Here is a 14,601-nt window from a genome sequence, read left to right as displayed (position 1 = left end):
CTCAAATTGTGGTACCAAGCTGGCAGATCACAAACACATTTCCATCTGGTGGTTTTAAATTAGTGTAAGAATGTAAATGTTTTTCAATATACTTTTTAAAGGCTTGTTTGTATCGTCTTGTACATGGCAATCCAATACTCGATCTCAGTAGGATATAACACCATACATTTGTTGTAGAAACAAATTTACAAATTGATTGTTGAAACAGATTATATTTAGGGAGTGCACATGCTTAAGATTAGGATATTTTGCACAGTTCTGACATGCTTGTTCCATCATTGCATGAAAAAAGCAGATGTACAAGCAGTTAATGATAATTCCTTTTTGTTTACCATGGTAGTTTTAGAACACAAATATTTTTTTCAGTAATTTAATTATCCCTAGTAGGATAGGGATAGGATAGCTTTAGTGGGAAGCTTTAAGACTGCAGAGTTTTTTACTGAATTTCTGTCAGGCTATGTAGCTGCTTCTTCCTCCATCTCTCTGACTCCCTTCTGAAAAAACATGCTTGAATGCTGTGCTTCATGTGATGCACTTTTCTGATGCTCACATTAGGTATTCTCTTCACCTGTTCCAGGGAAAATGAACTTTTCATCAGTCCCTGAAATTTTATTGGAATTTAGTTATCCAGACCTGAGAGACATTAAAGAAATAATATCTCAGTAGAATATTTAGAATGCTTGAATTTCTTTTTTACAGGGAAGGTGCCCCGTCAAACCACTGTTTTCTCTATGCCAGAGGCATCTTTTGTCTGTCAAGGACTCTTCCTGTGTATGGTGCTGTGAAACTCTGTGTGTTTGTGTGTGGAGAGAGTATCTGTTTCTTTTTATGCTCATATTCCTTTATGAAAGAAGAATCATCTTCATATTTTGCAAGAATTCTGTATTCTTTGCAGTTCTAAAGACTTCTCATTGTGTATCTTTTTCTTTCTGGCGTCAGCTCTTACATTATAAAATGTGGAATGATTTTTAACCAGAAGGGTAATTTCTCTTGAAATGAAAAGGGTTTTTAATTTCCCTGCATTAAATTTGAGGCAAGAAGAAGTTAGCATCTAATTTTTAAATGTTAATAATTTTGCTTTATTAATATGTGGATTCAAGTTGAGATGATGAACAAGCTTCAGTAAGGGCCTCAGGGCTGATTTATGGCTCGTAGATTTCAGGATATGTGTTTCCATACTTCTCCTGTGCTCACATATCAGAAATTTAACAAATGGATGTTGCAATTGCTGATGGGTTTTTAGGTGATCTGCACTTCAGAATACTAGAGTTGTCATAAAAAAATCATGATAGTGGTACATTTAAGATAGTTGGATCTTTTTCTGAGTCCAGGCAATACATGGAAATCATCCTGTGTGGATGTATAGGAAGACTTAACTGGAGATCAAGTGTTGGAGCCCTGGTTCTCCTAGAAGATATGGCCAGGGCTCAAGAGCAGAATGGATTTGTTTGTGTGCCAGTCAGGTTAACAGTTAAACTGCCACAGATATTATTTTCACAAGCAGAGCCTTGGATTGTTCTTTTATTGGTGAGTGAAGTCTTGTAAACAGCACAGTTTAGGATCAGGACCTTGCAGCTGTGTTGTGCACTGTTTTTCTCCTATGGGATTGGACTTCTAAAATCTTTATGTTAATATGTTTAATTTCTCTGGTTTTAAGGAAATCTGATGAAGGTTTGTCAGTAAAACAGTATGAAATAAAAAATGAGTGGAGAGCTGAATTGTTAATGCAAATAATTTATCAAATAATTATATTTATAAATTATGCAATTTCTTTATTTTCTGTATCCTAGGATACCAGATGGTCCCATTGATCAGGGACCAGCTGCAGGAAAGGTACATGCTTTAGAGGAGCAACTTCTAAAGGCCAAAGAACAGATAGAAAACTATAAGAAGCGGACAGGAGATGGTTGGTAGATAATTTTTCTTTTAATTCTAAAACAAGTTTTGATGTTTTGCTATTTCATATCACAGATGTATTGGGTTCTTAACAAATAATTCAGCTACAATTACTGATGCTTTTATGCATTTTTTTTTTTTTTAAAGTAGGCGGCCTTGGAAAAGACCATGAAATACTGAGAAGGAGGATTGAAAATGGGGCTAAGGAACTTTGGTTTTTCCTCCAGAGTGAACTGAAGAAGTTAAAAAATCTAGAAGGAAGTGAACTGCAAACACGCATTGATGAATTTCTGTCTGATTTGGGTCATCAGGAAAGGTACTTTCATTAGTTGGTTCTGACCTTTAATTTAACTGTCATTATATTGTTCAAAGATGTGTGGCAATTATATTTTTCATTGTTGTCAATCATCAGGCCTCCTTATTGTTGGAGTACCTTTTGTATTTTATTAAAATATTCTGCACGAGTTTTGTTTGTGCTGAACAAAATTAGTCCAAGAACTGTTAAAAATTCAGTGACATCTGTCTTTAAGCATATTATAACTGTTCCCAACAGGATTGCAATGACAGTTTGTGTCTCATCAGTAAAGGGTTATACAAAAATAGCTGAATTAACTAAATACACTACCTTAAATCATTGCCCTGAAAAAAGCTGTGATCTCTGTGTATGAACATCTGTAATAAAGCAAGAGCCTTTGAAAGTAATAACATAGTAAAGGGAAAAAATCATAAGAATTTTCAATTCCTTAGAAATAATGCAGACACTATTTAAAACATAAAGACAATATGAATTTGGTTATTAATATGGGCAAATAGTATAGTCCATTAAATTTTGTAATTTAATATTCCACAATTCCAAAATCCATTTTGTCACAGATTGATTGAGTTGAAAGTGAGAAGGGACTATTCAATTATTGAGAGTTATTATTTATATAGAAGACATGATTAAATTTCATCCAATTAGTTCTCTGCCAAGTGCAGTTTTATATATTTGACTGAAATAAAAGTAGTGCTTGGCTGAAGTGGAATTTTCCAAAAGACTTGAGGTCTTCACTTGAACAGTGAATTGGCAGAGAAGTGTCACTTCCCTGGGCAGTTTCAATAGTTTTCTCCTCTCAGAAATATTTTTTTCCACATAACTTATTTCCATCTGGGTTTCTTGAACTTTAGGTCATGGATTCTTATGTACCTTTTAAACTATCTCTGCTAAAAACTGGAGCAAGTAGTCTAATACCAGACTTTCTGACATTTGTCATGGTAACAGAATCACTTACGTGCATGTTATTGCTCTGTTTATAAAGCCGGGATGAGGCAGTCACCACAGTGAAACTTTGAATAATGATGTGTGTGCTTGGTGCCAGAAGGTTCTTACGTTGCTGCCTTCCAGGATGAGTTCTTTCCCTTAGTCCTTTCCATTGTACACCAATGCTTATAAATTCATTAAGTCTTAATTTTCCAGTTTCTCCATTTCTGACACCCTTACAATTCACATGTCACTGTACTTCAGGATGAGGTGAAACCCGTTTGAGAGGTGCATAAACTCCTTCGCATGGAGTTATAAAACTGCCCTGTAGACCGGTGAGGTCCTCAAAGAAGACTTAAGTAATTTAAGCTAAAATCAAACAGCCATAAACTAGTCTTTATTAAACTGAATCTAGACAATCTGTTTGTAGTGTAGAAATTAAAAGGAATTGCATTAGAAAAAAACAGATAAAAAAATGTTTCTACGATATTCAGCCTGTGTTCCTGGTGCATTTGCAGTGTTGCCTTCAAGCAGTAGAATTATCTTGTGTTGCAGAATGCACAATTTGGTTGCCTTTAGTCCTGAGGAAGTTTTTTCCTGCACCTTTGTGGTCGAGCTGTCTCCTTCTTTCCCTTTAATCTTTCAGTCTCGTGTGAATTGCAGGAAGATTCCCGTTTTGTGTGCACATCCTTTGGCATGTGATGCACTGCTGCCTCTGGGGTCTTCTTTGCCCTTACAATGCACAGTACCTCCCCAGGGAAGGAGCAGTCTCATCTTCCCTCCACACTGTCCATCTGCTCGCTTCTCTGAAAGGAACAGAACATAAGTTCGGAATGAGCAAATCAGATGTTTGTCATTCACTTTGAGAAGCACGGGTATTTGCTTTGTTTTTTTTTTTTTTGGTCTGTTTTGGGGTTTTGTTTGTTTGGTTTTTTTTGTTCTTTTATGTTGCAGTGTGATGCCATTTCCTGTTTCACCTATCCCAACCCCCCAGGTGTGCCAACCTCTCCTTTCCCCTCCCCCTTTGCCCTCCTGCTAAGAGCTGTCCATCAATCTTAACATTCCAGCAGGGTCGTGGTGTGGTTGGCAGAAGCTCAAAAGATGCCCCTCAGGTCCGGGCTCATTGGCCTGTCCAAGTGTCTGTATCCTTTGAGCCTTCCCCTCCTCACACCTGGTTGGGCCCTCACCTGTCCCTTCCCGTCCCCCTGTCCCTGGGCTTAAAAGGAGATGGGACCATGCAGGTCGGGGTTTTACTGGGAGCTGTTACCAGATTCAGAGGTCTACCATCCTGGAATAGAACTCTGGATTAAAACTCTATGATAAAATCCTCTCCTTTCTCTCTTCACTTTTGTTTTTTACTTGTCTGTTTGTTTGTTGGTTTGGTTTGGTCTTTTAAGTACATGTGCACTTCTTGAATTTTTTTAAAGGAATCAACCTGTTGAATTCCTTTAAAAAAAGGAATGTTGTCAAATTGTTGAATGTTGTCAAATGCTTTTTTGTTTACAGTGCTGTCTTAAAAAAGTTATATTTTAGATAAATGGAACACTGCAAGTGCAGCTGGTATTACTTTTATACATATACATGCACATAAATATACATAAATATATCTCAGAAATTTTAATATATATTATAATCTACTGTTTGGATTAGAAAGATTAGTGTTTATTATAAGTACTTAAGGGAGTTTTTCATGCTGTCCTTATGTGGGAAAACAAAGAGGTGGGTGTCAAATGATGAGGTACCTATGTAAGGAGAGAGGCTCATGCTTATTTTGTTTTGTTGGTGAGGAAAGTCTTCTGGGTCATAGATTAAGACTTGATTTTTAAGAGATGATAAGCTTTAGTTTCTCTGGTTCTGGACAAGTATTAGAGTTCTTTGTTAATTTTGGTGATGTTAAGCAAATTGTTTACTACTCTCATGATAGTGCTTCTTGTTGGATGCTTTAATCACTGTTGGCTATGCCCTAGGAGCTGTGTGGATTTTCTCCAAGGCAGTGCTGGTCTCACCTAAGGATTTGTCAAGTATTTCAGTACTGATTCTGTTTGAGAAACAGTGTTGCCCAACACAAGATTTTCCTTGAGAATTACATAATTGTATTCTCATAGTTGCTTTAGGAAAGAGGGCTGTTGAGAGTAAATTCATCTAAACATTGGAAAGACTATTTGATATTGAGTTATTAAAACGGAGCAAATTAATCCTCTAGTTGTCATGGTTGTTTCCTGTGTTGAGAAATGTTGTTTGCAAGGTGGCTGTTACTGAGTTAGTTCTCTTCCTTCTCCCAGGGAGTAGCTGTCATCAGGGATTTTGTGGTAACTGACCAACATTTGATGCACAGTATTCGGAGAAATTTTCACATTATTTCCTTTGAGTTACATATTTTCCTTTGAGTTTTTATTTGTTGATGTAAAATTTTAGGAGATTTAATTTTTTTCATATGACTGGAATAAATGTCTAGACTGATTGCTAAAAACGCCCACCCTTCCCCCTTTATTTTGGCAATCAAATACAGATGAAACACAGACAGATTTTTTCCTCCATTCTGCTTTCCAGGAAAAAAATACTTCTAAGTGCAGCTCCAAGATTTATTTTATGATATGAAGCAAAAACAGCACCAAGTTGATGTTGTTGGTTAGTAGCCCAGAGCAAGTTTGATGCAGTAGATATCTGCAGTGCCACTGTGTGAAGTTTCCTGCCATTTCAGCACCTGCAGTAGCCTCTAATAACCCTGTGCAGGCTCATCCTTTGTCTGCACTGAGCTATCTTGGGCTCATGGATCACCTCTCCCTGTGCTTTTAACTCTCAGCATGGAGCACGACCCGGTTCTTTGGTATTTGCGTCTCTTCTAAGTCTGTATTAATAAGTTATCACAGTGATCTGTCACACTCAAAAAACCCTAGCAGATGTAGCTAGAAAATGCACATTTCTGAGCAGTAACAATCAAAGAAAAAAGCACTCTGTGACTGTGTCTCAAAATAGCACTACTTTCTAATCATTTCTCTGTGATAACACCTGTGAATTTTTCACTTCCTGGTTTACTTCAGGGTTTTATAATTTTTTTTTAAAGAAGATTATGGATACTGTCTGAAAACTCTTTCATGAATTTGTAACATTTCCTGCAAATCATTTGATACTTTTTATGGTTTCTACTGAGCAAAGCTGCCTTTACTTAATGTGGTGAGTCACTGAGGCTGTGTAAGGACACTCTCACCCATTTCTCTTACCTCAAAAATTATCAAAGTAATTATAATTCATCCATAAGGCTGATTATTAAAACTAAGCTACTGCCTTTTCTTTGTCGTGGTCACCATAGCCAATAATATAAAAAATAAAATTTGGGCAACACTTTTTTCTGTAGAAATAGGAAAAATTACTTAAGAGCTGACAGAATTTTTATTGTTGTTTTTTAATTGGTAAACTTTGTATTTTCGGTTATTTTTCCAATATTTAATGGAAATATATTTCTATAAAATATAGGGAGAGTACACTGGTTACTTGCATCACAGGTAGTGAAATGACTTGTTTAAGGCTAATGAAAGAGCATTTGAAAAAGGTTTAAAATGTGGCTATGTGGTTGCATGGCTGCTTTTAATGAAAGAGGATTTAAAATAAAAATAATGTTTGAACCTTGAAACCTTGACTTTGTATTTTTTCTTTAAACACCCAACTTGGTTACCTTCTGATTGGGAGGAAAAACATATTTAAACTCCTGAGAAAATGCACTGGTTTCCATTTCTAGTATGCCTACTAGCCTATTTGTTTTCTGTAAATAGGGAAACTGTCTTAAGAGCAAACCCTTTATGTGTCCAGTTATCTGTATATAATGCATTGTATTAGAGCTAATCTGTGACTGTGGTCACAAGGGTTTTCAGGATGAAGAAGAGACGAGAATGTTGACTCCATGATCAGAAGGCTTGATTTATTATTTTATGATATATGTTACATTAAGACTATACTAAAAAGCAATAGAAAAGAAAAGTTTCTTCAGCAGCTAGCTAAGCTAAGAATAGAAAAGAATGAATAACAAAAATCTGTGTCTCAGACAGAGCAAGAACTAGCTCTGCCATGAGTAGTCAAGAAATCTAAACACTTACAAGAGACCAATCACCTGTTGCATTCCACAGTAGCAGATAACCATTGTTTACTTTAGTTGCTGAACTACAGCTTGTCACAAGGAAAAATCCTAAGAAAGGATTTTTCATGAAAGATGTCTGCGACACTAATCCATTGTTAGTTCTGTTCTAATTCTCTTTGAACTGTGTGTGCATGCTACTGTATTATGTGTCTTTAATAGTTACTGATTTAAAACTAGTTACCTGGTGATGCTTTAAATTAATTTTTATGCAAAGCCACAATGGGGTGTTTTAAGCTCAATTACCTTTTAAAAGAAAATCGACTTTATATAGTTTCAGATTACAATGTAGATAAGGTTCCTCCAGTTGATTGACAGAAGGTGAGGATTACGGCTGCTGAATAATTTGGGTAAAATGTTTAATACAATAATAGTGGATGCTATAGTCAGTGTCTCTGTTACCTTGTGTAGAAGCATGAGGATAAAGACCAGAATGAATGTTTGAGAATAAAATTACAGATCCATAAATCCAGTTATTAAATTAGCAAGAAAAGTTTTTCTGATAACTCTGCTGATAAATCAAATTAGGGCAGCTCTAGCTTTATCTCAATGTTTACTCTCTCAATATTGGGTCATTGAAGTAGTTTTCCTAGTAGGGATATGCAGCCTCTCAATTATGGACATGGGGTAGCCTTGGCTAATTGGATTTGTGCTTCCAGTGCTAACAAGTGCTGCCAACAGCCTGACAAGACCACTTCAAATGTTGTTAGGAAATGTATTTTTCCGACCTTCACACTGTTTTTTGGTCACCTCCCAAATTTCTCTGCCTTTGTTCTGTTGCTTCTCTTTCTAGTGCTCAAACTTTTGGTTTATCAAGAATTTCAGGCAATAAAAGCAGCATCTGAAGTTCAGATGAAAGTAATAAGAAAAGTGGTTCAAACTTATAACTTTAGCATTGTTATGGAGAAGTGTTTAGCAATATTAAATATTCTCAATCTATGAAACCAACTCTGAAATTAATGCTTCTGAGTTGGGCCATCTTTTACTTTTAGAATAACCATTAACATTTCTAGAAACACTTTGAATAGTTTGTCTCTAGTTTTCTATTTCTTCCCAAAAGCCACAGAGATTTATTTTTTTTTTCAGGGTGGTACTGTTTGGACAAAATCAGTAATTTTGACTTACCTGCAAATTTTAACAAATGCCGTATATCATTTTTATTTTTGTGATGATGAGTTTTTTATTCTCTTATTTGGCCAATGAAATGTTATAGCCCTAAGAAGAGAATCTCTAATGTATTAGATAATCTCAGTTTAGTATTTCATAATTCTTCAAAGTTCATGTTTTGTAGTATGGACTTGCATGGCCATGAGTCTGTTTAGAATTTCTAATTTTTAATTGCTGATGGGTGTGGAACATTTGTTAGATGAAGGATGCAGTCAGTCTGTCTTGGCTGCTGTTTGAATTGTGCAGAAGGAGGTGGCATGAAGAAACTGATTTTGAAGCTGCAATTGAAATACCTCTTTAATTTGTCTTTGATTTCACTTAATGCTCCAAATTATTAATGTTAAGATTCTTTTCTGCTGTTGTTTATAGGTCAATAATGACCGACTTGTACTACCTCAGTCAAACAGATGGAGCTGGAGATTGGCGAGAAAAAGAGGCCAAAGATCTAACAGATTTGGTACAGAGAAGAATAACTTATTTACAGGTAAGAGTATAGAGCTTTTGAATCAAGGAAAACATTTTTTTCTTCTTACAAATGTAGTGCTTAGCTAAAACCTTGTAGTATAATTACATCACAGTTTAAAAATGAATGTTGGTATGTGAACGAATTATGTGGAAAATAAATTATTACATTTGTTTCAAACATTATTTTATATGTATAGGGCAGGTAATATTCTAAGGAAATCATTGGGGTTTGTATTTTTGTTGTTGGTTATTTTGGTTTATTTGTTTCTTTGTGGGTGTTTTTTTTGGATCCACGGGTTTTACTGGGCTGTACTTACCTATTTGAATTCTTCACTTTATTGTAAAAAATAATTGTCTGGTTGATTTTTTTTAAATTTTATTCTTTAGAGTATCAAACCACATTAATTTGTTTGCATAGTTTTAAAAATTTAAAAGTCCTTGTATAAAACTTCTGAACTAGCAGTGCATTTTTAAAAACATAGGGAAGCAAAATTGAAGTGCTTCTATAGTGTATTGTCTAGTCCTAGATTGTTTCAACAGATGTTTGAGACTTCTCTAGATGCTCGTTTTTTTGAGTTGATAAGGACTTCTTAATATATGTGCTTGTGTGTGTGTGAATAAAATCTAAATAAAACGTGATCTGAAGGTGTTGGGACTTTTTTCATGACTGAATGCATGCAGCTATTTATGTAGTGATCAAAAAGATATTTAATTTAGTCTGTTTTATTTGTACTTGGTTTATTTTTTATGGCATGTGTGGAGCTGTTTTGTATGGACACTCCTAATGCCCAATCTTTTCTCTTGTGTAAATAGCTGAATTTGTTTCTCAGATTTTCATTATTTCACAGTTCAGCTGTTAGAACCTTCTCTTCTGCGACCAAGCTATGTATTTGTTGCTTATTAAATAAAAAAAGACACCCTTCTGAGGAAAAAAACATCTCTAAATTGTGCAGGAGTCATCACTTTTATTGTCCTTCTTCAACTCCTTTCTGAGAACTGTTCCTTATTTTTTCATTTTGATACCACTATTTGGCAGTAGTATACCATAACTACTTTTCATGCTGATAAATGTAGCCTTTCTCTACCTTTTCCTTGTCTTCCACTTTCCATTTGTTGTCCTGTTTAGTAATATAACTGTGCTAGTCATCAAAAAGAGCACAAAATTATTTGTTTAACAAATATGCACCAACGTAAAGCAGTCAAATGGTTTGAAATTACACACATTTATATACCTTTATTAATGATAAAGCTGTATTAAAAATAAAATAAAATGAAAAAATTTAACAACCCTTGTTCCTCAAGTCGATGCAAAAAAAAATATATGGGCCATATTTGTAATTGTTTTTTAGTTAAATATGAAAGTACTGCATAGCTTTTTTCTGGTACATGTTGAACATTGACAGCTGCATTATTTTGGGACATCTCCCTGGGAAGTAATTTAGCTGAATGATTGTGAGTAGTGATGACTGCTACTTCATTTGGATGACATTACCATAAATTTGATTTAATGAGGCTACATGTAACTAGTCTCCTATAGTTGGAGCAACATTTTAAAAGCTAGGACTTTATATTTAAGGAAAAGGCCTTATTTTCAGAGATGTTTTTTATCAAACAGGTGTAGAAAATGTGCAAGAGAAGTCAGATAAGAGCACCTGTGGTGCTGTAATCAAGTGAATAAATAATTATGAAGGCAGAAGTTTTCTGTCCCTTCTCTTTTGTGCCTATTTTTGTTCTGTTTATTTTAGGAAGTTTGTGATTCAGCATGCAGTCTCACAATAGCAGAATATTTTTGCCTCTGATTTAAAAAGAATCCAAAACTTTTTGTTCAGCTTTGAAGGTTAAAAATGCAATCAGGTGAGAAAGGTTACTAAGTACTCAACAACACATCAATTCTATTAGTCATAGTTTGCCATATTCAAGTCATATTCTGCTATACTATTTAGTTGGGGCTTTGTATGTATGCAAAGAGCAGAAAGTTGGTCACAAGACTTTTTTCTGAGCTTTCTGGACTTTGCAGTATTTTTGTGGTTCAATGCGTCACTTAGATTTTTCTGTCTTAAAGTGTATTAAATCCTCTCCTTCACATTAAAATTACTGATTCATATTTTTAATAAAAGTCCTCATACTAAAATGACAAAAGCAATAAAAAATGTTTTGGGCACTTTGCATACATGCAAGGGGATGCACCCTATAGAACTGTAATCAATCAAATCATAAGTATATTATATGTTTTTAGTATAATAACCACCTAAGGAAGTGTGGTTACTGCTGATATCTGTGTGAGGTTTTCTCTAGGATTGAGGAACACATTGTGTTAAAGTCCATGTGCATGCTGGGATGTTTCACTCAAGCTGAAACTTCTGTGTCACAGAAGGGTAGGTGCAAACTAGAGGAATTTATATTAGAGGAAGGTTTGAGATATCTGGCTCTCAAATCAAATACCTACTATTTCTGACTAGGGAGAGAAGAATGTTTTCTTCCCGCAGCTGAAAGAAACTTCTGGGGGTTTGTTTGGATTTTTTGTTTCTTTGCGTGGAATTTTTCTGCCTCCAAATTCTTGAGGGGAGCTGTTATGAAAAGGAAGGATTACAAATGACATCACAAAATAAGGGGAATAGAAGATGGTATTAATTACATTTGTGATAACTAGGATGAGAAACACCAATTCTTGACATTTCTCTAAAAAATGGGATTTTCCAAAGATTTTGAGTGGGACTTTCTTCTCCAGCAGACTGTGTAGCATCAAAGAATAAAACATCTGTTGAAAATATAAAAAAAGAACAACTTTGTTAATGAGCATCCTACTGTGTTTATGAGGTTACTCAGTAAATGGTAGCAGAATGCTTGCCCACTCCACTCTAATCTGTCGTGATTCATTGGATTAAGTACATTTCTCTGAACTGTGTTCAGTTCTCTGAACTGTAAATTCATTAACAACACAGCGGTTTCTCATGCAGTAAAATGTATGTTAAGGAGTGGTGTTTACTTTTGCCAGTTTGTCATGTGTTTTGATGGCTGACTACACACTTGAAAGCACTGGAGGATGGTGAGGCATTGAGGCAGCACTTGGGACATTATTCCCACCTGAGCCTGCTTTCTGTGAATAGGCCAACCAAGAGCCCTGGAGGAGGAGTACAGTGGAAACCCTGAATTTTGTGAGAGCAACAGTATATGCCCATGTTCTTTGTGATGGAAGACCATTAAATCCATCTTGCCATTTGAAAAATCTACTTTTATTTTAGATGGTATTCTCTTTCATAGAAATAGGTAATTCTCACCATTTTGCTTTTCTGAAAATTTGTTAATTTTTTCAGTTGCATTGTTCATAGAAGTTATTCTGAGGAAGATAAAAGGTGTAAACTCTGGAATGGCTTGATGATCTAATCTTCTATATATTGAAGTATGTTTTGTATAATTGGTCAGGTGTAGGTTTTTTGTTTGTGATTTTATGTAGGTTTGTTTAATTTTTGTTTGGATTTTTTTTGTATTTCTTTTTACTGCAGTTTTATGGCTGTTACCTTACAGGACTTGACATTCATGGAGGTCCCTTTCATCCCTCTCTTGATTATATAGATCATTAAATTGGAGATAGGAGTGTGATCAGCAGTGTCATTATGGTTGAGAACAGAATGTACTACCCACTCAAATCAGGGATTTATAATCCTTTTCTGTGACTTTGTGGCAGGAGGAAAAATCTTTTGCCAGTCTTCGTTGGTTTTGAAATTGTTATTCTTTATCAGCTCAATACTGGTTGCTTTGGTTGGCAGTTGTGGTTATGAACACCCAAACTATTCTGATGCTTGAAATGTAACTTTTCTTCCTTATCAACGGGTAATATTTTCACCTTTTTCTGGAAACCAGTTGAAACTGCACTATATCCAAGTATCTCTACTCTCCTTTTCTTTTAAAATTCTCAATAGACAATTGAAGCTCAGATAGTGCTTTGTCTTTTTGCTACTTGAATATAGCAATTCGAAAAAACACCACAGTCATAAAGAAATTAGTTAAATAGCTTCCTTAAGTCACAAACTGATACTAATATATATAGTTTTTAGTTAAGGCTACAAACAATGATAAATCCCAAGTAAGTGCATTATGTTAACATTGATAAGCAGTCACACTATCAAATTACATTCCATTGTGTGATTACTACTTGATTTCCATAATATTGTTCAAAAGCTATTATATGAAGCATGCCTTTACATGAAAGAAAGTCAGAAGGGCATACCTTGACAATATTTCAAATATGCCATTGATTAAATGCTTTCATTTTAGAGGACACAAGCATTTGGAGGTAATGACAAGTGTAGAAAGCTTATCTAAGGTCATTTTCTAAAAATTCGCAGACATTATTCCTTTCAAAAAGAATAATGTTGTAGCTTTACCCAAGCTGGTAACAAATACCCCCCAGACACTCCCTCCTCTTCCTGGTAGGACAGGGAGGAGAATCAATGGGGAAAAAAACCCAAACAAACAAAAAAACCCACCCTCAAAAAAACCCCATTGTGTATTGAGATAAGAACAGTTTAATAACTGAAACCAAGCAAAATATGATAATATTAATGACAATAGTAATAATAAAAATATAATACTGCTGATAATCATGATATGAGAAGGTATTTTTTCATGGAGTTCTTTCTATTTGAAATTCTACAGAATACTAGAAAGGCCCTCTTTCTCTTCTGGAAGACTGTGGGAAATGCATTTGTTATAATTTCAAAAGATACCTGTTGGATTTAGTCTCAAGTTTTCCATTAAATTTGTGATGACAAAAGTCCTGGTCTCAGTAATAAAAATCTTGAACAAAAAATTTATTTTATTTATTGTTTTCATACCTACTTAGGCTTTGAATCGGGTGTATTTAAAAAGAAAAAAATAAAATGCTGATGGTATAGCACATGTTTTAGAGTTTTGGATTTGTTTTGGTACCTCCACCCCTCCCCATCTGAATTGTCATCCCCTCCTTTACATAACTGAATGCACAAATTTTTATTTTAAATTTTTTTAGGACTCAGAATATTCAGATTATCTTTTAGATCACTTGAAGGAGGGATTTCAGTTCTCCGGACATGGATCACTGTTTTTTGAAGATTGGATTTGACTGTTGCTAATTTACAGAAAATTTTATTTTAAGTTTAGATGTGAGAGAAACAGAATTTATATTGATGCTCAAATATCAGTATTCTTGTACCTTATATGAAATGTTAATCCTTGAGATTTTGTAGAAGACCTTTCTGGAATTTAGAGCTATGTCTAGAGCCATGCAAGTATGAATACAAAAAAAGTACTATCTTTTATGTAAAGAAAAACTTCTGTTGATTATGGTGTTGTGTTGTCCATATACCTAAAAATTCCACATGCCTGAAAATATTTATTAGTTTGTACCTTTAAACGTAGCATTCAAATAATGTAGGCATTTGCCTGCTATCTTACGCTTTTTTGGTTTGTGGAAGTGAAATACGTTATTTTATGGAAAGTGTATGCAGATTAAAATTCTGTCCTTTATCATTCTGCTTGGGAATGTGTTTTACATTCTACATTTGCTATGTGGTCAGCTAGCCTGGGAAGTAGTCCCTTAATAAGCATTTGTTTTATTCTGTACCATTTGTTTTTATTCTGTATGTTGTAGACAGGTGGAAATTTTCTTTTATTGGGTGACATGCATGCTTTTTGAAAGAGAACTAACAAACTTGAAAAAATGCCA

At 34.7% G+C, this 14,601-nt stretch overlaps 1 protein-coding gene across 8 annotated transcripts in view; it reads left to right on the top strand.

Moving 5' to 3' along the window:
- The window catches only part of FUT8 (fucosyltransferase 8), a 98,609-nt gene that overhangs the window by 58,514 nt on the left and 25,494 nt on the right, over nucleotides 1–14,601 (top strand). For 7 of the 8 annotated variants that reach the window (XM_036383845.2, XM_036383846.2, XM_036383843.2 and 4 more), the window contains 3 exons: nucleotides 1,791–1,906; nucleotides 2,044–2,212; nucleotides 8,802–8,916. In XM_036383845.2, the coding sequence (XP_036239738.1) occupies nucleotides 1,791–1,906; nucleotides 2,044–2,212; nucleotides 8,802–8,916 (400 nt within the window). The remainder of the gene's footprint in view (nucleotides 1–1,790; nucleotides 1,907–2,043; nucleotides 2,213–8,801; nucleotides 8,917–14,601) is intronic. The other variant, XM_036383851.2, reaches the window with a different exon arrangement.

The sequence above is a fragment of the Molothrus ater genome, chromosome 6, assembly GCF_012460135.2.
Source record: "Molothrus ater isolate BHLD 08-10-18 breed brown headed cowbird chromosome 6, BPBGC_Mater_1.1, whole genome shotgun sequence".
NCBI lineage: Eukaryota > Metazoa > Chordata > Aves > Passeriformes > Icteridae > Molothrus > Molothrus ater.
The sequence above is the reverse complement of the archived record's forward strand: the minus strand, read 5'-3'. Positions and strand labels throughout refer to the sequence as shown.